Source organism: Panulirus ornatus, chromosome 1 (genome assembly GCF_036320965.1).
Source record: "Panulirus ornatus isolate Po-2019 chromosome 1, ASM3632096v1, whole genome shotgun sequence".
Lineage (NCBI taxonomy): Eukaryota > Metazoa > Arthropoda > Malacostraca > Decapoda > Palinuridae > Panulirus > Panulirus ornatus.
Window position 1 is genome coordinate 7,521,758 of NC_092224.1, and position 26,655 is coordinate 7,548,412.

The following is a 26,655-nucleotide window of genomic DNA, read 5'->3' on the forward strand; positions in this document are numbered from 1 at the left end:
AGTGCAAGAGAAAAGAGTTGTATGGGCGGTATGTTCAGGGAAGGAGGCCAAATGATTGGGAGATGTACAAGAATAATCGGCAAGATGTGAAGAGGGAAGAGTAGGGGTTGAGAAGATGGGGAAACGAGGCTTGGGGAGAGAGAATCAGTAAACTTCAGGGAGAACGGAATGCTCTGGGACGAGATTAAGAGTGAGAAGAAAAGAAGGGGAACATCAGTGAAGGAGGCACATGGAGAAGTGGCAACAGGAAGGATGAGGCGAGGAAGAGATAGAGCGAGTATTATGAAAGCTTTTTGAATGAGTTTGATAGCAGGGTGGCAGATGTAGGGTATTTGGGTTAGAGTGGGATGCAGATTAGAAAGTCGTGAAAAGTGGATTAGCAAAACGTGAAGATGCGGAGAAAGCTTTGCTAAAGATGATATGTGGTCAGGTGGCTGGAGTGGATAATATTGCACTTGAATTAATGGGTTAGTTAGGATTTATGATGGTATGAATCACGATGTGGTGCCTGAGGATACTTCCACTACATAAAAGCAAGGGGTACAAAGAGAGCGTTCAAACTACAGAGGTTTAAGTTGGTTGAGTGTACCTGGTACGTTGTATAGGAGAGGAGTGATTGAGAGGGTGAAGGTATGTACAGAGCATCAAACTGGAGAGGACCAATGTGGTTTTAGGTGTGGGAGAGGATGTGTAGATCAGGTGTTGGCTTTCAAGAATATGTGTAAGAAGCATTAACGAAACAGAAGAATGAGCATGTGGCACTTATGGATCTGGTGAAAGTATATGAGAGGGTTGACAGAAATGCCATATGAAAGGACTCGGAATTATATAGTGTGGCAGGAAAGCTGCTAGAAGTAGGGAAATCTTTATCAAGAGTACAAGGTGCGTGTGCGAGTGGCAAGAAAGGAGAGTACATTGTTCCATGTGAACGTTGATCTGCGGTTAGGTGTACGTGTTGTCACTATGGCTGTTTAGTTTGTTTATAGATGGAGCAGACAGAGAGGCGAGTATGCAGTCTGTAAAGGCTCTTTTTGCTGATGACAGCATTGGTGGCAGATGTGAATGAGAAACTGCAGATGCAACTGAATACAACCGAATTCAACTAGCAACAGACAACTGGGTCCTTACGAGGCTGTTTGCGATAAGGGGAAGAAATCAGAAACTCGCCGATTAACGTGGGAGAAAAGATGAAATGATGGTAACCGAGTTTGACAAAGAGGAAATATGTATAAGTGCAGGTGTCATGGAGAAGGAAGAGACCAAATTGAAGATAGAAAGATGAATGAAAATGATTTTGAGTGCTCAGGGCCTGAACATGTGGTAGGGTGAAAGGCGTGCGCGAGAAAGAGTGAATTAGAGCGATGTGGTATATGGGGGGCGACAAGCTGTCAGCGGACTGATCCAGGGCATATGAAGCAGACCATGGAAAAGGTCTGTAGGATCTGTTGTGGATACGTAGTACATTACACACAACTGCTAAAAAATAAATGAGAGATTGAGGCCTTTCTCCATCTGTTCCTCGCGCTACTTTGCAAACACGGAAAACTGCGAACAAGTATGAAATACGTAATCACAAGTAAATTCGTTCATATACCTCCTAATTTTCACTACGAGTGCGGTCCTGTGATTTCACATCTCATGTCTCTATTAATTTGGTGTGAGACACAACAACGTTTCGTAATGAAAAGGTTGTCATGCCGTGAGAAAGTCCGTGTGAACAATGCCACCTGGCTGATGTATCGAGCGACCCCTGTATAACACTCACACCACAACACATCTAAGGGACGAGGAACGTTCCTGCTTTCAACAGGGCAGTGATTCAAATCATACCACCTTACGACGGATTGTATTCAACATAGGTAATGTGGGTTATCATAGCTCCTTCCTCATCCCTAGCCTGGGCGCTAGCTCGTGGTGGGGTAGAGGTGGGCTGGAGGCGGGAGGGACGGAGGTGGATGATAAAAGGGACAGAACCCGTAGCTTCAGGCATTGCCAGTCGAGCCTTTGACGGACACCATGGTGCTTCTCCTCCTCCTGTACCTCGCTCTCCAGACACCGGCCACCGCTTACAGGCTCCAGGTGGGAGTGCGAAATAATCCTCCGTGTACAGACTGTGCTACATGCAAATTTGTACAAAGTACAAACATGTACGAATGACATTAGCGCGTGAATATTTGAACGTTTAAGTCCAACTGCCACTGGCGCTTGTTCATGTGTATGAATGTGAGAGTAACAGCCTCTCATGATGGAATTAGTGGTAAGATAAGTGAAACGCCATTTACGCTGCATCATAAGCCAGTGAATTTCATACTACTTGTACTACATCTTCCTCTCTGAATGAGGTCAGTTTTCTTTTTTTTTAATTGTGGTTAGAGAGGGAAACGGAAAGGTGTTGGCCAGGGAAGGTATGGTGAGAGTTATACCGTTTACTGATGTATAACGTATGCTTTACTGGTGTACACTGATTGCTGGATACGTATATTTGGGGCCTTGTTTGTATACCCGGGTAGACTGGGTGTGTCTGTTAACTGATGAGGTTTGTTAGTCTTGTGATCAAATCAACCTGAGCTTAGCTAGGGGTTGTTCAACGTGTGTGTAGGTAGGTAGTTGACTAGCGCATCCCTTTGGCTTCAGAGGCTTCGTGGGTACCCAGAGTTTTCTATATTAGTGTTGCTGTCGAGGTCTTGAATATGTCTGCAGTCTGTGTCTCAGTTGTTTTCTCATTTCTGCCATATCTTCGTACTACTTTGCTTGACCATGTGCCAAACGTCTTTACCTAAGTCCTTGATATTTTTTTGTCATTTTCGAAGTAGGGACACCATTTCATTTGGAACGAATCGTAGAGCCTCACTTCCTACCCTCCGTAGCTTCAACAGGAGGGGAAGTTAGCGAGTATTTGGAAACAATATGGGAAGGACCATAACCTATAACAGACGGAATCTTCTCCTCTCCAGAGGGTGTACAGGCTAGCCAGGGCTGCTCCACTTTGAATGCGGTTCTTTTCTTAGATGATTTACTACTGAGTCTCGTTATGTTAGTTTATGGTCTAGGATTTAACAGCTCCTATGGCGTATCGTCCTATGTCCCTCAACGGCCGTGTCGCGAGTATTATTCCCTTTAGCGCTATATTTGCACGCTTCATGTTTTTCATAATTCTGTCTTTTTCGACGTTGGTCAATTTGGATGCCTCAAACTGTACAAGGCGAGGGTGCTCGGGAAGTGTACCGTCAGGAAAAAAAAAAAAACTACCAGAGTGGCGTCGTCTTCGTAAATTATGTCCTTCCTCAACTTCCTAGAGATGTGTGTAGTGAAGACGCTACCCTGGGGGATGATTCCGCTCGGTAAAAGAAATTCTGGTGACGAAGCAGAGATGATGGTGACTGTGCTGCACACAGGTCAATCAAAGAGGTTGGACAACACAAGGCATAATGTAATTACCTTTCTGCCTTATAGTAAGAGGCTGCAATTTGCACCGCTCGTCCATATTATCACGGAGGCTTGGCTGGGGTCTGTACTGTTTATTCCAAGGTCTCTGGTTAACGCAATTCCTTTTTTCTTTTCCTACGGCGAACGCAGGTTCAGATGTGAACCTTCTACTTCGGAAACTATGCTGATCATGGCCATAGAAGCTGCTATCTTCCAGATGTGGTCTCAATCTGAAATTAATCATTCGGCGAAATAATTTCACCGAAATCTTGAATGGCAGGAAGGGGGGGTCAGAAACTCCATGGTCAGTAGCTCGGTATTCGTGATATGGGTGTCATTATAACCCCTGGCTGCCTTAAGGATCAGATGACACTAGCCTATGTAGAGTATAGGGTTGTAGCCAGTGAGCAAATAGTTAAGGCTTTTGTGTGGTGTCATGTCCACTTGTTTATTGCCTAGTTGGCTTTTTCTTCCCCTCCTGAGGCTATGGTCAAGCTTCATATCTTTTCTAGAGTGAAAACAGTCCTATGGATACCACTTGGTTTTCTATAAGAGTAATATCCTATTCTGTAGATATTAATATCCTTCTTAGTTCCTCCGATTTCTAATTTGTTGCCACTCCAGTTCGGGAAATATATTTTCTTAATAGAGTATTAAGAGATACTTTCAGGTAATATCTGCCTCAAGCAGTGACATATATACAATATTTTATATATATATATATATATATATATATATATATATATATATATATATATATATATATATATATATATATATATATATACATATATATATATATACACATATATATATATATATATATATATATATATATATATATATATATATATATATATATATTTTTTTTTTTTTTTTTTTTTTTTTTAATACTTTGTCGCTGTCTCCCGTGAGAAGGAGATGGAGTGAGTATTTTGAAGGTTTGTTGAATGTGTTTGATGATAGAGTGGCAGATATAGGGTGTTTTGGTCGAGGTGGTGTGCAAAGTGAGAGGGTTAGGGAAAATGATTTGGTAAACAGAGAAGAGGTAGTAAAAGCTTTGCGGAAGATGAAAGCCGGCAAGGCAGCAGGTTTGGATGGTATTGCAGTGGAATTTATTAAAAAAGGGGGTGACTGTATTGTTGACTGGTTGGTTAGGTTATTTAATGTATGTATGACTCATGGTGAGGTGCCTGAGGATTGGCGGAATGCGTGCATAGTGCCATTGTACAAAGGCAAAGGGGATAAGAGTGAGTGCTCAAATTACAGAGGTATAAGTTTGTTGAGTATTCCTGGTAAATTATATGGGAGGATATTGATTGAGAGGGTGAAGGCATGTACAGAGCATCAGATTGGGGAAGAGCAGTGTGGTTTCAGAAGTGGTAGAGGATGTGTGGATCAGGTGTTTGCTTTGAAGAATGTATGTGAGAAATACTTAGAAAAGCAAATGGATTTGTATGTAGCATTTATGGATCTGGAGAAGGCATATGATAGAGTTGATAGAGATGCTCTGTGGAAGGTATTAAGAATATATGGTGTGGGAGGCAAGTTGTTAGAAGCAGTGAAAAGTTTTTATCGAGGATGTAAGGCATGTGTACGTGTAGGAAGAGAGGAAAGTGATTGGTTCTCAGTGAATGTAGGTTTGCGGCAGGGGTGTGTGATGTCTCCATGGTTGTTTAATTTGTTTATGGATGGGGTTGTTAGGGAGGTGAATGCAAGAGTTTTGGAAAGAGGGGCAAGTATGAAGTCTGTTGGGGATGAGAGAGCTTGGGAAGTGAGTCAGTTGTTGTTCGCTGATGATACAGCGCTGGTGGCTGATTCATGTGAGAAACTGCAGAAGCTGGTGACTGAGTTTGGTAAAGTGTGTGAAAGAAGAAAGCTAAGAGTAAATGTGAATAAGAGCAAGGTTATTAGGTACAGTAAGGTTGAGGGTCAAGTCAATTGGGAGGTGAGTTTGAATGGAGAAAAACTGGAGGAAGTGAAGTGTTTTAGATATCTGGGAGTGGATCTGGCAGCGGATGGAACCATGGAAGCGGAAGTGGATCATAGGGTGGGGGAGGGGGCGAAAATTCTGGGAGCCTTGAAGAATGTGTGGAAGTCGAGAACATTATCTCGGAAAGCAAAAATGGGTATGTATGAAGGAATAGTGGTTCCAACAATGTTGTATGGTTGCGAGGCGTGGGCTATGGATAGAGTTGTGCGCAGGAGGATGGATGTGCTGGAAATGAGATGTTTGAGGACAATGTGCGGTGTGAGGTGGTTTGATCGAGTAAGTAACGTAAGGGTAAGAGAGATGAGTGGAAATAAAAAGAGCGTGGTTGAGAGAGCAGAAGAGGGTGTTTTGAAATGGTTCGGGCACATGGAGAGAATGAGTGAGGAAAGATTGACCAAGAGAATATATGTGTCGGAGGTGGAGGGAACGAGGAGAAGAGGGAGACCAAATTGGAGGTGGAAAGATGGAGTGAAAAAGATTTTGTGTGATCGGGGCCTGAACATGCAGGAGGGTGAAAGGAGGGCAAGGAATAGAGTGAATTGGAGCGATGTGGTATACCGGGGTTGACGTGCTGTCAGTGGATTGAATCAAGGCATGTGAAGCGTCTGGGGTAAACCATGGAAAGCTGTGTAGGTATGTATATTTGCGTGTGTGGACGTATGTATATACATGTGTATGGGGGTTGGTTGGGCCATTTCTTTCGTCTGTTTCCTTGCGCTACCTCGCAAACGCGGGAGACAGCGGCAAAGCAAAAAAAAAAAAAAAAAAAAAAAAAAATATAAAAATATATAAAATATATATATATATATATATATATATATATATATATATATATATATATATATATATATATATATATATATCCTCCCCTCTCGTTTTTTTTTTTTAATTTTCCAAAAGAAGGAACAGAGAAGGGGGCCAGGTGAGGATATTCCCTCTAAGGCCCAGTCCTCTGTTCTTAACGCTACCTCGCTAATGCGGGAAATGGCGAATATTATGAAAGAAAAGATATATATATATATATATATATATATATATATATATATATATATATATATATATATATATATATTAGAAATCAGCAAGTCCGAACAAAATAGTTGCCCCCCACTGACTATGTAAACTGGTTGTGACTGATTACAGAGTTACTGAAACTATCGTACTAAGCTTGAGAGTATAACAACCTGCATTCATTTTGTCTAGTTGTAACCGATTACCGTGTGAGGATTTGATTATATACATATTACTGTAATTTGTGATACAGCTGAAAAACAAATGATTTCAGCATAATATTTATCGGAATTCACCTAAGATATTACATGCACGTCTGTACTATGTAGAGAAGAAATGTCCATAGTTTCAAATTAGTCCATTGATAATGATAACAGGAGTTCATCAGGCAAACACAGGCCGAACTCAAAGGCACACACACAGACGACAGGTGCAAAGTAACATGTCCATCACTTGCCACACAGACGACAGGTGCAAAGTAATATGTCCATCACTTGCCTGTCAAGAGGAACGACCATATACAATGTAAATTAATGAATATCTATCCACATTCCCTTCCTGTCTCACTCTCAGACTCGATCTATTTCATACTAAGTGGCCTCTTTCGTGTTCGTCTTCGTCAGGTATGTTTTAATCGCCGTCTCCACTCAGCACATTTTTCCGTCTGACCGTGTAATGTCTGCCATTAACTCCGCCTCGTTCCTTTCGGCAGGTGTCTGGCACGGACCTCAAGTACAAGGGCGAGAAGGTATTTCTGAGCGGCTGCAACATCGCCTGGAACAACTATGGCTATGACTTCGGCAACGGCGGCTACGACGGGAAGCTGGAAAGTTGGGTGGAGGAGATTAAGGCTGGAGGCGGCAACTCCATCCGTGAGTTCTTCGTGAATGTCATTCAAAGACCCTTCAAGTCACATATGTGTTCTATTACTTGTTTCTCTGTGTTTTTCTCGTTAAACTTACAACCACTCTGGCTTAACCTTTACGGTCATAAGCGGTAAATTAATTCACTAAATAGCTTACGGTTGTCGATCGTTTCTAAACTTGTTAGCAAATATTTAGAATATGTGCTGGCCATATATAACTGTATTACAACCTTTCGTTGGTGAGGATAACCGATGGTATCATGTTCTTCACAGAAAGTTTCGGTAAACATTTATTAAACATATTATTTGAAGTTCTTGGTGCAAGATCCCTCGTGCTTGATCCTCTTTACGTCGAATATGATCCATCATATCAGAACTACAAACTAGGTTGCTGTCGACGTCATCTGCTTACGAAAGTGTACCACAACTATTATCCAGACTGTGGCAGAGACAGTTACCGTGAATCCGAGTGTAGCATCATTAAACGTGATGGTATTTCTGGTTTTAACGGCAGACGTCGTAGGACTTAGCATATATATTTGTCACAAAGGTATCAGCGATCGTACATTCATCTCCACGCAGACATCATATATATATATATATATATATATATATATATATATATATATATATATATATATATATATATATATATATATATATATATATATATATCAAACATAAAAACTGACATTGAGCCAATAACTTTTTGATAACTACCAATTTGCCACAAAGTGGAAACTGTAGTTCACGTACTGATATACCTAGTCATATATATATATATATATATATATATATATATATATATATATATATAATTCTATTATACTTTGTCGCTGTCTCCCGCGTTACCGAGGCAACGCAAGGAAACAGACGAAAGAATGGCCCACCCCACCCACATGCATATATATAAACATACACGTCCACACACGCACACATACATACCTATACATTTCAACGTATACATATATATACATAGACATATACATATATACAAATGCACATAATTCATACTTGCTGTCCTTATTCATTCCCGTCGCCACTTCGCCACACTTGACCTGACAACCCCCTCCCCTTGCACATGCGCGAGGTAGCGCTAGAAAAAGACAACAAAGGCCACATTCGTTCACACTCAGTCTCTAGCTGTCATGTTTAATGCACCGAAACCACAGCTCCATTCCACATCCAGGCCCCACAAAACTTTCCATGGTTTACTCCAGACGCTTCACATGCCCTGGTTCAATCCATTGTAGCAAGTCGACCCCGGTATACCACATCATTCCAATTCACTCTATTCCTTGCACGCCTTTCACCCTCCTGTATGTTCAGGCCCCGATCGCTCAAAATCTTTTTCACTCCATCTTTCCACCTCCAATTTGGTCTCCCACTTCTCCTCGTTCCCTCCACCTCTGACACATATATCCTCTTTGTCAATCTTTCCTCACTCATTCTCTCGATGTGACCAAACCATTTCAAAACACCCTCTTCTGCTCTCTCAACCACACTCTTTTTATTACCACACATCTCTCTTACCCTTACATTAATTACTCGATCAAACCACCTTGCACCACATATTGTCCTCAAACATCTCATTTCCAACACATCCACCCTCCTCCGCACAACCCTGTCGGTAGCCCACGCCTCACAACCATATAACATTGTTGGAACCACTATTCCTTCAAACATACCCAGTTTTGCTTTCCACGATAATGCTCTTGCCTTCCACACATTGCTCAACGCTCCCACAACTTTCGCCCCCTCCCCAACCCTGTGACTCACTTCCGCTTCCATGGTTCTATCCACTGCCAAATCCACTGGCCAGATATCTAAAAACACTTCACTTCCTCCAGTTTTTCTCCATTCAAACTTATCTCCCAATTGACTTGTCCCTCAACCCTACTGTACCTAATAACCTTGCTCTTACTCACATTTACTCTCAGCTTTCTTCTTTCACACACTTTACCAGCCTCAGTCACCAGCTTCTGCAGTTTCTCACCCGAATCATCCACCAGCGTTCTATCATCAGCGAACAACGAACTGACTCACTTCCTAAGCCCTCTCATCCACAACAGACTACAGACTTGCACCTCTCTCCAAATCTCTTGCATTCAGTTCCCTAACAACCTCATCCATAAACAAATTAAACAGCCATGGAGACATCACGCACCCCTGCCGCAAACCGACATTCACTGAGAACCAATCACTTTCCTCTCTTCCTACACGTACATATGCCTTACATCCTCGATAAAAACTTTTCACTGCTTCTGGCAACTTGCCACCAACACTATATATTCTTAATACCTTCCGCAGAGTATCTCTATCAACTCTATCATATGCTTTCACCAGATTAGTTCTCAGTGAATGTAGGTTTGCGGTAGGGGTGTGTGATGTCTCCATGGTTGTTTAATTTGTTTATGGATGGGGTTGTTAGGGAGGTGAATGCAAGAGTTTTGGAAAGAGGGGCAAGTATGAAGTCTGTTGGGGATGAGAGAGCTTGTGAAGTGAGTCAGTTGTTGTTCGCTGATGATACAGCGCTGGTGGCTGATTCATGTGAGAAATTGCAGAAGCTGGTGACTGAGTTTGGTAAAGTGTGTGAAAGAAGAAAGTTAAGAGTAAATGTGAATAAGAGCAAGGTTATTAGGTACAGTAGGGTTGAGGGTCAAGTCAATTGGGAGGTAAGCTTGAATGGAGAAAAACTGAGGAAGTAAAGTGTTTTAGATATCTGGGAGTGGATCTGGCAGCGGATGGAAACATGGAAGCGGAAGTGGATCATAGGGTGGGGGAGGGGGCGAAAATTCTGGGAGCCTTGAAGAATGTGTGGAAGTCGAGAACATTATCTCGGAAAGCAAAAATGGGTATGTTTGAAGGAATAGTGGTTCCAACAATGTTGTATGGTTGCGAGGCGTGGGCTATGGATAGAGTTATGCGCAGGAGGATGGATGTGCTGGAAATGAGATGTTTGAGGACTGCTTTGATCGAGTAAGTAACGTAAGGGTAAGAGAGATGTGTGGAAATAAAAAGAGCGTGGTTGAGAGAGCAGAAGAGGGTGTTTTGAAATGGTTTGGGCACATGGAGAGAATGAGTGAGGAAAGATTGACCAAGAGGATATATGTGTCGGAGGTGGAAGGAACGAGGAGAAGTGGGAGACCAAATTGGAGGTGGAAAGATGGAGTGAAAAAGATTTTGTGTGATCGGGGCCTGAACATGCAGGAGGGAGAAAGGAGGGCAAGGAATAGAGTGAATTGGATCGATGTGGTATACCGGGGTTGACGTGCTGTCAGTGGGTTGAATCAGGGCATGTGAAGCGTCTGGGGTAAACCATGGAAAGCTGTGTAGGTATGTATATTTGCGTGTGTGGGCGCATGTATATTCATGTGTATGGGGGTGGGTTGGGCCATTTCTTTTCGTCTGTTTCCTTGCGCTACCTCGCAAACGCGGGAGACAGCGACAGAGCAAAAAAAAAAAATATTACAAATTTATAAATCTATATTTATTTGATGACTCCACATGTTAAAAATGCTGTGTCTGATCTTCAGTTTAGTTGATTTAACTAAGCCATAAACTACCTTTATGTATTCATAAAAGTAAGGTTCACTCAACGAAAATCATCTAATTATCTAAGTTTGATAAACTGCTACAAGCTTTTAAGAGCACGGCGGCACGACCCTCTAGCACGACGGTACGATCCTTGAACACAATGGTACGACCCTTTAGCACGACGGTATTAAAGATACGGTAATCCTATGACAACATACAGTTGACCCTCACTATGTATATGGCCTTCCTTCAAGGGGTGTGGACACACGTGGAGGGTTACAGCACTCCGTCCTTTGACCTCGATGGCTACGTCACCAAGTGCGACGTGACGGGCGAGTTCGAAAACGACGTCCTTCGGCTGCTGGACGCTGCCCAAAAGAGCAACGTGCTGGTGACGCTAGTCATGTGGAACGGCGCCCTCCTCACCAACCAACTGGCCATTGACCTGGTGTGGGACGACTCCAAACTCTCCTCCTACATAGAAAACTGCCTCAATGTGAGATACAAAGATTTAAATCATTCTTTTGTTTATGATTTAGGATTGCAGATTAACATACTGCCAGATAATCACAGGTACAACCCAAGGTAAGTGATGAGAAGTACATGGGTAAGCTAATGATTTACAGGGACATATGTAGGTAAAGTAATCTACACGTACGCATGTGCAGTAGCGACCGCCCTCTATCATATCCCACTTACCCCCGTCCTTATACCTTCCACTTCACTTGGAACACATAAGCCACATGACACAGATGTGTGGACGACGTCACAGAGGTAGTTCCCATGGAAACTAACGTAGCTAACAAACGGAGAAAGTCGAAGTGTACCTCTAGAGATTACTACGGTTTACAGCGTAGTGTACACAGACTGATACGGATTGCAGCGTAAGAAAAGGAGTGTAAACTGACGTTTCTAATATGACAATAAGGAGGTCTGACACCAGTCTGTAAAGTTCTTTGCGTACCGCAAACCCAAGAACAAAAAAAAGATTTTATTCATTATCTTTGGGACCATAATGACAGAGCGAAGCCGAAAGTAATCAGTGGGTTCTTTGAGAGGACCATTAGAATATGTAATGAGGAGTACTTGGAGGACGAGAACAGATATTATATCGTCAAGGCGTTCAAGTTATGTTATTCAGAGTCTTTTTTTTATTTAATAAAAAGCCCGGTAACATGATGGAAAGGCAAAGAGTTAGTGTTGAAAGCCTCGGATATAATGGGATGCTTATGGAAGACGAGGAAAGGTATTGCTATTGCGTCACGGGTGAAGACTGGCGACATCTTGAAAGCAAGCCATGGTAGATGTATCAAATAGGACAGCGTGGTATACGGTGTACCTTGTGTTGGATGTGTAGTTATGTACCATGAGGATACGGGACGAAGGATTGACAAAAGAATCGGTGAACTTAAAAGCTGATATGTCACCACGATACACCGAATGTGTTTGTTGTCCTTTAGACATGTATTGACACCTACCAAGGTGGCAAAGGGTTGAAGTAATACGAAAAGGATCGAGAAAAATGCGAGATGCATCAGAAGCGGCCCACGTATGCTTTGGAGACGTAACCAACAACCGTACATTGGGCGGGAGTGGCAGCGCAAGTAGCGGTAACAATATACTGGGTACGAGCAGGCAAGAAACACTGTGCAGCGTCTAGTGAGGTGACGAAGTAATCCCGCGGGGACATGTAGTCTTGTGTCTCTGTATTTGACTCATTCTCGATGAGGAAGGCTTCTGGGCAAGCCCGAAACATTAAGAAAATAAAGCTCAGAGTTCTCACTTTCGTTTGCTCACTATCCCAATCCAGGTACTCGTCATAATGATTCATTCACATAATCTCAAAGTCCGTTGGCTCCACTGACGCAGTTACTCGTTTTTACTTATATATGTACATCTTTTACACTAGGTACTCTCAATCACCAATCCTTCCTCATCACACAACTCGACAAGCTTTGAATCATTTTCATCTACACTGGTAGCCCATACCCATAGTTTTACAGTTCAGTCCCAGTGACAAATGCACGACATTCAAATCCTTAAAGAGCTCCCCTGTAACAAGTCCACAGAACATGCCAAATTTTCACATTAATCACTTTGATCCACTTTCAATCCTAGCAATTCAAGATAGCTTCAAACACTCCTGGCACTCAACACAGTCACTGAAATCCAACACTGCACAGCTAACCACCAGTTACCAAATAGAAATAAAAACCTTACCTCTGCCTCACACTTCAGCAGATTCTAACCACAGATCCTCCCACCATCAGTAACACAACACTGGTAAAAGATACGCACACCACAGTGATCCAACAAGTACTAAAACGAGATGTACTTCAAGCGTGTGGACAGAAAACAAGAATTTCGGTCTCGTGATTATTTCGGTAAATTCCATGTTAATGGTGTTCCTTCATGACTCTCTGCCTGCCGGGTGAGTAGGAAGGAGGAGTCTGTTTCACTATCCTGCCTCCATCTGTATAAATGGAAGATGCTATTACTGCCCTCTGATAGAAAACCTTGTTATTATCTGCCTTTCCCATATACTCCAATGTAGACTCACTGACACATTGTTTTGATGAACACCAAATCTTTACAAAATTTCTAAAAGTCCAATTGTGAGGTAGACAGTCGCATTAACACATCTTAGATATCATATATCACCATTAATGTTTGTTATGTCTGTTGGAATGAACAATGAGCTTACGTTTATTGCAATCTTTATTATATATCTCATTCATTCCCTCGTAAGGACTTGTTGTGAAATATGATGAACGGGGCGTGAATTAATTTTACTTGATATGATGGAAACTTTGTCGTTTGCAAGGTCATGTGGGAAAACATAATGCTTGGTAGTGACAACGTGATCAAATATATCATCATACGTAATGTAAAGTTTGAAGAAAACGGCAATTAAGATAAACGGTTTCTTTTCTATCTGATATCGATGCATTTTTTTTTTTTTTGCTTTTATTATAATCTTGCTGTAAAGGGTTCTCGAGGATAAGTTACATGTTTTAAACTTCTTTCGTTTATGAAGTATAATCTATTCTACTATGTCGGTTTTAGTGTGAAATATTACGTTTTCTACGTTTCATTTTAGTGGATATAAAAAGTAATTTTAACATGACGCTGTTATAAACTCTTGAGTACGACTGTGTGATCTCTATGTATGACAGAGTGACCTTTGACCTGTATGGATCAGGTCAAAGGCCACGCTACCATACGCAAGGGTCTGAGAGCTCCAAGGATTTAAGTCACTGTTATCAGTATTGCTCAGTTCTGTTACTTCACCGAATAAGTATCATTTCTGGTGCAAGATATTTAGGGGTCGGATCACCACCATCATAACTCGCAAAGTCTACTGAAGAGAGGAAAGATATTACATACATGATGACTCATTGAATAAGCAGTTTGGTATTAATTCTACGATACACGACTGTCGAGCCTATGACAAGGCAATGCTGTATCATCTCTCTCTCCAACAATAACATTTCTTTCTTTCTTTTTCAGAGCTTGATGAACAAGATCAAGGGTCACCCAGCGCTGGCAGCCTTCGAGGCAGTCAACGAGCCCTGAAGGATCCGTCGTAGTAAGTAAAAAAAGGACTAGGAATCTTTATAGGTACTGATAATGATAGTAGTAACCTGCGGACGTTTTAATCTACTTCTATGCCATTTCTGGAGAGCTTTCATCTAACTATAAAGCTCTGCAAGGCTACTGTGTAGAATCATTTTGAGCTACAATTCAGCAATGTAAAGCGCAGACACCTTAGCGAGTCTGTCATAATTTCAGCTATCAAATAAGATTTTCTAAAGTCACGAGATCTGGACTACAAACTAGCAACATAATCGTCCATAGAGGCACAGCTCACGTACACTGAGAATGTAACAATCATCATTAACCTTAACGTGTACTTCTAACAACAGACTCTCTACCTCACACTCACAGTGACGTTTCCCCTCTCTCCTCATGTCTCAACTTCAATCCTTTCTTCCAGTCACTACTCTCTCACTCCCTACCATAACGTACTCCTACATCCACACCCTCACTGATCCTGTTCTCTCGGCCTCCAACTGCCTCCCTCCACCTCTGTCGAAAGGCTTCCATTCGTCGACATCGGAAGCGACACCTGCCTCCTGCCGAGCGTCCTCTCACACAGGTGCTCAGGAATAACAGTTAAGAGACGAGCTAAGGTCCTTGGCGGGGTTATCTATTGCGTGTATCTAATAAGTTATTAACTGGAAATTTCTACTGAAATTTTTTCATTCGTTTTATCTCATCACCTTCACTAAATCTTCAGCCAACTGGTTTCAGTAACCGATCACTCAGTTCATAAAAAAAATTCCTACCTTGGAATTGAATTTTTGGATTTCGAGTTCTGACAGCTACTTCCATTAACGGGAACATTGTCCTTCTACCAGTGCTTTACCGGTCATACTGTCAACTATCTCTGACGTCATTAATACTTTCATTACAGCGATACAGAACAATTCACTTTGAGAGATGATAATCCTAATTCCTTGATTTTTTCTTTTTTAGATAATGATTGTTTCTTGTCCAAGATTTCAATACAGATGATTAGCAGCGATGATCAAAAATAACGATAACAGTAACAACAACAATACGAAATATAACAGCAGTAGTAATTCTTTTCCGTTTCTCACGTAGCGAGGTAGCGCCAAGAGAGAAAGAACAGCCGTATTTCTCACATACACTCTAATAGTCATGTACAATGCACAGAAACCAGCTCCTCTCACCACAGTTAAGCCCTACAGACCTTCTTTGTAATATTCCCTTACCACTTTACATGTTTTGGTTCAGTCCATTGACTACGTCGCCCCCTATATAACACCCCGCTCCCGTTCCCTATGTCTTATACACACCTCTAACCCTGCCGCACGTTCAATCCACAATAACGCAAAGCTTCTTTCACTCCATCCTTCCATCTCCTTTCCCCCCTCCCACTTGTTCCTTCCACCTGTGACAAATACATCCTCTGAGCCAGTCTCACCTCGCTCCTTACCTCCAATTGTCTCAACCATTTCAGCACTCTCTCCTTACCTCTCTCTCGGCCATGATCTGCTCACAACCATACCTCCCTGTTTACAGTGTTTACACCATCATCCCTTCTCCTATCGCGATGTCCTCGAGCATTTCAGTTCTGGCGTATCCATCCTCTCCCGTTCTTTCGGCCTACAACTGGCATCCGCACAGCACTGCTGGGACCACCGTACCATCAGACATGACCACCTTTTCCCTCATAGACGTGCACCCACCCATGGTTCTCCTCATTGCTATGTCCACTCACATACTGAAGAAACTTTCAAAATTTAAAAAAAAAAAATCACTTGGAGATCTCGTTTTCTATTATCAAAATATAGAATTATTCATCATGATGCGAGATCGAGGCTTCCTATTTTAGATGTAAAAATCAACAAATCCTTTTCATTGCTTAAAATTTCTGCAGCACCGCGGCTGGAAACCACAGTATAAAAAGCAATCTGGGCAAACTTTAACGCACGAGTTATAAAGTATCAAATGCGACTTCAAGTTTCTTGTTATCAAAGTGTACGTGATAAATCTGTTGGGAATTCCAGCTCGCAACCGCACACACAATGGCGAGCACTGAAGACTGATGTTAACAACGAAGTCAAGATATTTCTCTTTCTTTAGTTCCTGAAGTACGTCGCCAAAACATTTTGTATTCATACTTATGGATTTTCCCTCCTCGTTGCATTACCTTGCATCTACCATCGTCAAATATAATCTACTATACCTCTAACCAAGATATAGTTGATTATATAGTAGGTATAGCTTATCGAGGTTTCTCGGGATATATTCACAGTCGCTTTCAGATATCATTGCATCGACCAAATCTATCATTGCATCGACCAAATCTATCATTGCATTGACCAAATCTATCATTGCATCGACCAAATCTATTATTGCATCGACCAAATCTATCATTACATCGACCAAATCTATCATTGCATCGACCAAATCTATCATTGCATCGACCAAATCTATCATTACATCGACCAAATCTATCATTGCATCGACCAAATCTATCATTGCATCGACCAAATCAATCATTGCATCGACCAAATCTATCACTGCATCGACCAAATGTATCACTGCATCGACCAAATCTATCACTGCATCGACCAAATCTATCACTGCATCGACCAAATCTATCACTGCATTGACCAAATCTATCACTGCATCGACCAAATCTATCACTGCATTGACCAAATCTATCACTGCATTGACCAAATCTATCACTGCATCGACCAGATCTATCACTGCATCGACCAAATCTATCACTGCATCGACCAAATCTATCACTGCATCGATCAAATCTATCACTGCATCGACCAGATCTATCACTGCATCGACCAGATCTATCACTGCATCGACCAAATCTATCATTGCATCGACCAAATCTATCATTACATCGACCAAATCTATCATTGCATCGACCAAATCTATCACTGCATCGACCAAATCTATCACTGCATCGACCAAATCTATTACACTCACATTTACAGACACTTATGGTGACTATCCTTCTGTATCATTAACAGGTGGAGACCAATAGCAACTCTTGTTACGACACCACCATCATCGGTAATAATGGTGCCGGCTGGACGGGCAAGGCAATCCCTATGGAGAGGTAGGTGACTGGATCTAGCTCGTTAGGGACTACTTCCATGCAAGTGTAGGGGCGTTCAGTCAGCAGGTACGGCCGAGGGAAAGACTCCTTGTGTATAGAGTTTCGAGATATGATTGATCAAGTATGACTGTGGTTGGAATACATCGTGCGACAGTCTTGGATAGGTAGGGACACTTCTCACACAATTGTAATCGGGTGCGTGAGCAAGTCTTGGAAGGAGAACGACTGTAATACGTGATTGTGGAGAAGCAAAATGAGAACTATTCGCGCGTGAAATGAAGAGAGGTGATTAAGCATGGACTGGCAACGTGGGGGATATGGGAGATATTAGCAACGTAGTACCCAACCGTATGCGACCTTATGGTCTCGCCGAAGACCTCAGTCATTATCCCCGAGGCAGCATCATCCTCGGGTCACTCCCGAGTGCCAGGGCTATCGATCTTAATCATGAGAATTCGGGTGAAAAGTCAAGAGCGGCGGAAGACGGTCAGTGCCACAGACACGCACATTACTGCTCCGTCTACTCACCAGGTGTTTATCCTCACCGAGATGAGGCTATACTTGAGTAGTGCCGTAACTTTTATCAGACTATGAAAGACTAAAAATATAAAGATAATGACGCCTTACTCTCGAACAAGGCTCTGACCCCTGTTACCACAACTTCCACGAGAAATAAGGAAATGTAACACTCCAGGTCAACCTGAAGGCTACCTAGATCCACACTGACTCCTACTCTACCGTCCCAGTCGTTGTTCTCTACCGCACCCTCCTCGATACAGCTGATTCCAGTTTTATCTCAAGATAACTCATCGAGACTCAACTCCTCCACAGACCCAGAGAAAATTTAGCTGGAACATTCTAATTGTGAAGAGGACCGTGTTGTCTTACGCAACACTCCCAATACTGAAAAGATAATCAAGGCTCCAAGCATATGGTATTTCAAGCCTGGCTGTCTCAAACTCACAGACGAGCACATGTCTCTACCAGTATATTGGCATCAGCCAGTGACTTTTCTTCGTTGTCCCCGCTTAATAGCTGGGTATTTACTGGAGAGCTGTGGCTAACTGGGGTTGGCCAACAAGCTTAAAGTAGTTAGAGTTCTCCTAACAACGCACAAGGCTTGATATTGTTAACAATATGACCTTTAGTCTAAAAGGCTTGTTTTCAACGATAGAACCCAATGCTTCTCATTGATGATGGGCGTAGGAAATGATCTAATGGAGTAATATTTACCTGAAGGAGGGAGGGGCAAGCAGCTAGTTTAGAACGGCATAGTCTCCCCTATATCGCTCTAGACATAAAATAAAGGAGACTAGGCCACATTATTGGAACTTTATGTGCTCAAGAACGTGAAATCTTAACCATTCTTTTATGATTCTAGACAATTCTATAGCTTTTAATGCATGATATATATATATATATATATATATATATATATATATATATATATATATATATATAAAGTGAAGTGTTTTAGATATCTGGGAGTGGACTTAGCAGCGGATGGAACCATGGAAGCGGAAGCGAGTCACATGGTGGGGGAGGGGGAAAAGGTTCTGAGAGCGTTGAAGAATGTGTGGAAGGCGAGAACGTTATCTCGGAGAGCAATAATGGATATATTTGAAGGAATAGTGGTTCCAACAATGTTATATGGTTGTGAAGTATAAACTATAGATAGGGTTGTGCGGAGGAGGGTGGATGTGTTGGAAATGAAATGTTTGAGGACAAATGTGATGTGAGGTGGTTTGATCGATTAAGTAATGAAAGGGTAAGAGAGAAGTGTGGTAAAAAAACAGAGTATGGTTGAGAGAGGAGAAGAGGGTGTGTTGAAATGGTTTGGAAACATAGAGAGAATGAGTGAGGAAAGATTGACAAGGAGGATATATATGTCAGAAGTGGAGGGAATAAGAAGTGGGAGACCAAACTGGAGGTGGAAGGATGGAGTGAAAAAGATTTTGAGTGATCGGGGCCAAAACATACAGGAGGGTGAAAGGCGTGCATGGAATAGAGCGAATTGGAACGATGTGGTATACCGCGGTTTACGTGCTCTCAATGGATTGAATCAGGGCATGTGAAGCGTCTAGGGTACACTATGGAGAGGTCTTTGGAGCCTGGATGTGGAAAGGGAGCTGTGGTTTCGGTGCATTACACACGAAAGCTACTTCGCTGGGGGGGGGGGGGGGTTTCCTATTTCATGCGTGGCGGGGTGGCGGCGAGAATGGATGAAGGCAGCAAGTATGAATATGTACACGTGTATATATTCATATGTGTATGTATACGTTGAAATGTATATGTATGTACATGTGTGTGTATGGGCGTTTATGTATATACATGTGTATGTGTTGGGCCATTCCTCGTCCGTTTTCTTGTGCTACCTCGCTGACGCGGGAGACGACGATTATAATATATAAATAAATACATATAAACCCTTCATGAAGAGGATTCAAACCTTTCCCACTTGTGTGGAGCAGCGTAGAGCGCTAAACCACCGAGCCACCTGCACTCACAAGAGATAATCTAATACCCATCATGCTGTAAACACAAACGACTTCATGTTCGTATATCTCCGCGTTTGGCAAGGATTATAACGTTACTGTCGGTCACAATGTATCAGCCAAAATTTCTTTCTCTTGCGTGTACACACACACACACACACACACACACACACACACAAACTCCCCAGACTAAGCCAGGCACCCATTTATTGACCAGCCCTTTGGGGAAGGATGAACAGCTGGGACTGGTTTTGGGCCGACTGCCACCCGCAGGATTTGAACCCAAGCTGTCAATTACACCAATGGTACACCACGGAGACCAGTGTGTGTGTGTGTGTGTGTGTGTGTGTGTGTGTGTTACATCTCTCTGTCTTCCAGGTGGCTGAGGTTCATTGGCCGTCAGAACGAGGCCGTCCGCGCCATCGACCCTGAGACGCTTACCACCATCGGTTCCTGGGGTACGTGTCCACTGGCTGTTGCATCATTAAACAGGTGACGCTGTCAGTCGCCCATCTTTTATACATTGCCAACATGATATCACACAGTGCGAGGCTTGTGGGTCCAGTGCATGATTGTCCCAGCTGTTACTGTGGATGACGGGTATGATGACCATGTGTCTTTTGCGAGAGCGCAAAAGTGTGCCAAGCTTATCTTTGCCTTTCAAATACTCTCGTCATCCTAAAAGGTGAGTGCAACAAAACGTCTGGATATCGTGAACTTTTCGAACAGTAAACGACGCCTGGGATCGCCAGTACAACTTTAGTGAGCGACTTGAGACTAGATTGTAACAATATTTTTGTTATAAATGTAGTTGATCAGATCACAGCCGCAACAACGACGATGTAACACTGCGAGTGTATATGAAGGCCATAGCTGGAGGCTAGCATCTACCAGCTGGGTGCACGTGAGGATTAAAACAATTACATCCTCCTTCATGACTGTCAAGAGGCTAGTGATGGCTTTCCGTACTGTTAGGTAATGCCACATCGAAGTCGACATAACTTATGGAACCGTCAGTGCTCATCGATAGAGTTGGATGGAAGGGATTGTTCCTTAATATTTAACTATGTAAAAAAAGGCTATTAAGCCTTACTGTAACACTGCAGATCTCAGTCAACTTATAATGACGGTGAACACCGTAATTATAAGACCGCTGGTACAGCAACGCAACTCTAAAGGGAAGGTAGGGCTTCATGTTTTATTGTATTCCTCCGTACACTAGTCTAAGACATACCTTAAAACTTATCAAGCTTAGGTTCCGTCGCTCCTTTACGAGAGTCTCACATTAAAAATCTTGTCGATATTTTGATTCTAAATTTGCTTCATCCAGGCACTCTGATTTTGAATTAATTCTAATCTGCTATCATTCTCTAAACTACTACCGAGACTATTTTTCTAACCAAAGAGTATCCAGTACAGACACTGACCCTGCAGGAATCTTTGGCTTATAGGATGCAAGGAGGAGAGTAAATCTTGAGCACCTTCACAGGTCAGTTCGCGCAGAATGGCGCCTTCTCAAATTCCCGCAACCACTACACAGACTCGTGTCTCAACAAGGCGGCCAACAGCACCAGCGCTCACCTCGACTTTTACCAGATGCACACCTACGACTGGATCGGCTTCTGGAGTCCGAATGCACCCTTCACTGTGAGTCTCCCTCTCTCACTCACCCACAGTCCATTATATCTCAGTTTGTTTTTCTTGTTGAATGGGTTATGCTTAAAGCACACCAAGATACATAACTCCTTTGTGGAATTCATCTCCAAACTGTCTTACTTTTCTTTACCGTAAACTTTATTACACTTTCCGCTAATGCCAACCGAGAGAGAAAGTTGGTCGGGAAATATTTGTCATTGTGCAGACGATACTTAACATTTCCCACTGTACAAGACACAACAGCACCAAACCTATCCTACCTTCGCTACACAAAACTGCTTAAACACGATATTACGACCCTTGCACGCGACGGTACAACACTTGTAAAGTGACTGTTTATGGGTATGTTATAGGTCACAATGTCATCCCTTTATTGTTGTGTCCGAGGGGCGTAACGTCGTGCTCAAAAGCTTAATACGTTCTGCTGTTATGACCAACACATTACAAAACCTAGAGACACTCGTCGCTGGATCCAAGGGTGGCAGGCCCTGGTTAGTGGCAAACATAAGTCATTTCTAACCTGCAATTCCTCGTTCTTGGATAGATATAAGAAGGACTGGCAAAACACAATGAATTTAAAGATGATAAAATTGCTCCTAATGGCTGATGATGCGCATGTGTCCAGGTGTTAACAGAAGCAAGAGCAGAAATGGTACAGCAGCATCTGCCAGAGATCATGGAGGGAGACATATGGGGAGGGAGCTCAATGTGAAGACAATTGCTTCCGCCTCACATGGAGAACTACGACTGTGGGCAATGAAAAGGCAAGGGTTACACCAAATGACCAGGTGAAGATACGTGTTACAGGGCAAGTATGTTGACCAAGGGGTGTCACACAGGTGGTGACCCTTGTCGTGATCCATTTGATGACCTGTGTGATTGTGTAGTAAGCTCGTGTCATGACCCGTTGGATGACACGTGTAGTTGTGTGATAATCCGTATCATATGTTGGATGACCTGTGTGGCTCTGTGGTGACCCATTGGTGACCCGAGAGATGATCCGTATCTTTTGACGTCGCACGTTGACCCATGTCGTGACTAGTATTGAAAGCCAGTGTGATGACACCGTGTGATGACCATTACAATGAACCCACGTGGTGACCCGTTAAGCGATCTCTAAGGTGACCTGTATAATGACCTGTGTGAATATCCATGTGTTGACGTATAAGACGACCTGTGTGATGACCCATGTGGTGACCTGTGTTGAAGACAACCATATCATGTAAGGCTGTGAGTACCCTGTCAATGGAGCAGCACCAACCAGAGTGTAAGATCTGTTAACAGAGGAGGGCCTCTCCTGCAGAAGTAAACCTACCAGCCCTGGCTGGAGTAAGAACTGACTGTGACAAAAGACGGTGATGGGTATCAGAAGATAATGACTTCAAGTGATAATAGCAACAGCTTTAAGCAAATGCTCCCAACCCATCACGTTTTCTACCTATGTATAAAGTTAATTAACCTTTTTCACCAGTACAGGCTGTGTCGCGCTGCATCTGTAGCCATTGGCGTATGCATATATATATATATATATATATATATATATATATATATATATATATATATATATATATATATATATATATATATAAGTTTGTTGAGTATTCCTGGTAAATCATATGGGAGGGTATTGATTGAGAGGGTGAAGGCATGTACAGAGCATCAGATTGGGGAAGAGCAGTGTGGTTTCAGAAGTGGTAGAGGATGTGTGGATCAGGTGTTTGCTTTGAAGAATGTATGTGAGAAATACTTAGAAAAGCAAATGGATTTGTATGTAGCATTTATGGATCTGGAGAAGGCATATGATAGAGTTGATAGAGATGCTCTGTGGCAGGTATTAAGAATATATGGTGTGGGAGGCAAGTTGTTAGAAGCAATGAAAAGTTTTTATCGAGGATGTAAGGCATGTGTACGTGTAGGAAGAGAGGAAAGTGATTGGTTCTCAGTGAATGTAGGTTTGCGGCAGGGGTGTGTGATGTCTCCATGGTTGTTTAATTTGTTTATGGATGGGGTTGTTAGGGAGGTGAATGCAAGAGTTTTGGAAAGAGGGGCAAGTATGAAGTCTTTTGTGGATGAGAGAGCTTGGGAAGTGAGTCAGTTGTTGTTCGCTGATGATACAGCGCTAGTGGCTGATTCATGTGAGAAACTGCAGAAGCTGGTGACTGAGTTTGGTAAAGTGTGTGAAAGAAGAAAGTTAAGAGTAAATGTGAATAAGAGCAAGGTTATTAGGTACAGTAGGGTTGAGGGTCAAGTCAATTGGGAGGCGAGTTTGAATGGAGAAAAACTGGAGGAAGTGAAGTGTTTTAGATATCTGGGAGTGGATCTGGCAGCGGATGGAACCATGGAAGCGGAAGTGGATCATAGGGTGGGGGAGGGGGCGAAAATTCTGGGAGCCTTGAAGAATGTGTGGAAGTCGAGAACATTATCTCGGAAAGCAAAAATGGGTATGTTTGAAGGAATAGTGGTTCCAACAATGTTGTATGGTTGCGAGGCGTAGGTTATGGATAGAGTGGTGCGCAGGAGGATGGATGTGCTGGAAATGAGATGTTTGAGGACAATGTGTGGTGTGAGGTGGTTTGATCGAGTAAGTAACGTAAGGGTAAGAGAGATGTGTGGAAATAAAAAGAGCGTGGTTGAGAGAGGAGAAGAGGGTGTTTTGAAATGGTTTGGGCACATGGAGAGAATGAGTGAGGAAAGATTGACCAAGAGGATATATGTGTCGGAGGTGGAGGGAACGAGGAGAAGAGGGAGACCAAATTGGAGGTGGAAAGATGGAGTGAAGAAGATTTTGTGTGATCGGGGCCTGAACATGCAGGAGGGTGAAAGGAGGGCAAGGAATAGAGTGAATTGGAGCGATGTGGTATACCGGGGTTGACGTGCTGTCAGTGGATTGAATCAGGGCATGTGAAGCGTCTGGGGTAAACCATGGAAAGCTGTGTAGGTATGTATATTTGCGTGTGTGGACGTATGTATATACATGTGTATGGGAGTGGGTTGGGCCATTTCTTTCGTCTGTTTCCTTGCGCTACCTCGCAAACGCGGGAGACAGCAAAAAAAAAAAAAAAAAAAAAAAAAAAAAAAAAATATATATATATATATATATATATATATATATATATATATATATATATATATATAGGTAGACAGATAGATAGATAGATAGATAGATAGATATAGTCCCGGTTTATCGAGTAAAAATGTAGCTAAACGCTGAAGATATAAAGAAAATACACAATAAAACAGTGAGGCTTTGACGAGGGTAGAGGATGCCACACGAAAGGCCTTTACACAAACACTTTAGGTTCTTGATATTGTTGACAGTGGTCGGGGTGGGACTGTTCTTGTGGCAGTCTGTCTATATGGGTTCGAAAGTGGGGTCGTGTGTACGAGATGACCCTGTTTCAGCAACACCTGACAAGTGGTTCAGGAGATTATATATATCTACAGGTGGACGCAGCTGACTACAAGCTAAAGAAGCCACTGGTGATTGGCGAGTACGCATCCGTCTGCGCTGCCGGCACGGCACTGCCAGATCTCTACGAGTACGCCTACAACCACGGCTACAACGTGAGTATATTCACTCTCATCATCTCACTCATCTCTACTAGATTTCCAGGCACGTTCAATGTACTTGTTTCGCTAATGGTTTAATTGTTGTTGAAGTTCAAACTCGATTTTCATTGCAATATGTTTCTAGTTAGCCTTAGCACTGTACATACTAGCCCCATCACGTTTATATATATCATGTCTGACGGAGTTAACAGCGAAGATAATCATTTCATGGCAACATCTGGCAGTACATTACTTAATTCCTTATGAAAAAAGTAACATTGAGAAATCACAAACAAAGACTGCCAAAGTGACCTTTGACCCGAGACGGGATAAGGTTTAGGAAAGGAGGTGAGATCTGCTTCAGCATTCCTCCTATGTGTCATTGTATTACTGCAATGTCGAAATCATAAACTCCGTGATGAAACACAGACCAGATCTTTACCTATCTCAAAAACTAAAGCGTGGATGTTGCTAGAAACAGTTGTGTGTATGTATCCACTATGGTATCACTATCCTAAGAATATATATTCATGGGTTCAATCAACCTTAGACCTTCAATTTAGGAGACATTAAAAGCCTAGAACTAGAGGATGGTGCTAGACTGCCCAATTTTGTTCGATTTAGGCTTCATCACCTTCATCAGACTTTATAGATATCACATTTGGAACGAAAATATTTGCTCACTGACTGATTTCTCCCGTTTACTGTATGGGTTCGGGTCATCACTGGTAAATCAGTTCTGTGAGTGACTCTCCCTAAATCATGCAGGAGGACCTGAGGGTGTTGTGTGTATCCCCCACAGGGAGGCTGGAGCTGGCATTACGTGGCCGAGGGCGAGTGTAGCGACACCCGTGACACCCAGAGACTCGCCCTGCACCAGCTGGCCAACCGGACTGAAAACGGCGTTGTCGCCATCATTGTGGACTAGCCTGGGGGCCTGCCCACACCTGCTTTGGCCTCTACCAGATTACTGGTCTGTCCATACGTATGGGGACTTGCCCATCCCGTGCTGTGCTTCTATCCACGTACTGAATCCCTTGGGAACCTTAGCCAATCACTGTAACTTGCCTTATGGTCACCAATATTTGTACAGCTTTACATACCCAAACCTGTAGGTATTGTGTCTTGTCTGAGCCACATCATGTGAAGTGGAAAAGGAGCTAAATAAACTAACTACCAGTCTCTCAAACTGGAAGCTTTCATATCCAACCCTTTACAAACTTAGAAAGATAAACCTTGATTTTGTCTAGTTTTCAGTTCTAAGCAGAAATAGCGAAAGGTTTCGATTTGATGAAAGTATCTAATCACAGATCGTCAATTGAATCCTAACAGATTTAAATGACTAAAGAATCCATGATTACCGTCAGAGGAAAGTGTGTTTTTGGCTACTTGTATGTTTAGCATCTCTTGAACAACTGTTACGTTTACTGAAAATAAATGAGAAAACATC

At 42.5% G+C, this 26,655-nt stretch overlaps 1 protein-coding gene across 1 annotated transcript; it reads left to right on the forward strand.

Moving 5' to 3' along the window:
- Positions 1-1,982: 1,982 nt before the first annotated feature.
- Positions 1,983-26,655, forward strand: LOC139754765 (mannan endo-1,4-beta-mannosidase-like). Its single transcript, XM_071672580.1, is given in 10 exon segments — positions 1,983-2,079; positions 7,143-7,302; positions 11,087-11,328; positions 14,343-14,402; positions 14,404-14,421; positions 17,417-17,505; positions 20,379-20,458; positions 21,490-21,647; positions 25,101-25,220; positions 26,008-26,655. Coding segments are annotated over 10 exon segments (1,116 nt in total). The 5' UTR covers positions 1,983-2,016; the 3' UTR covers positions 26,134-26,655.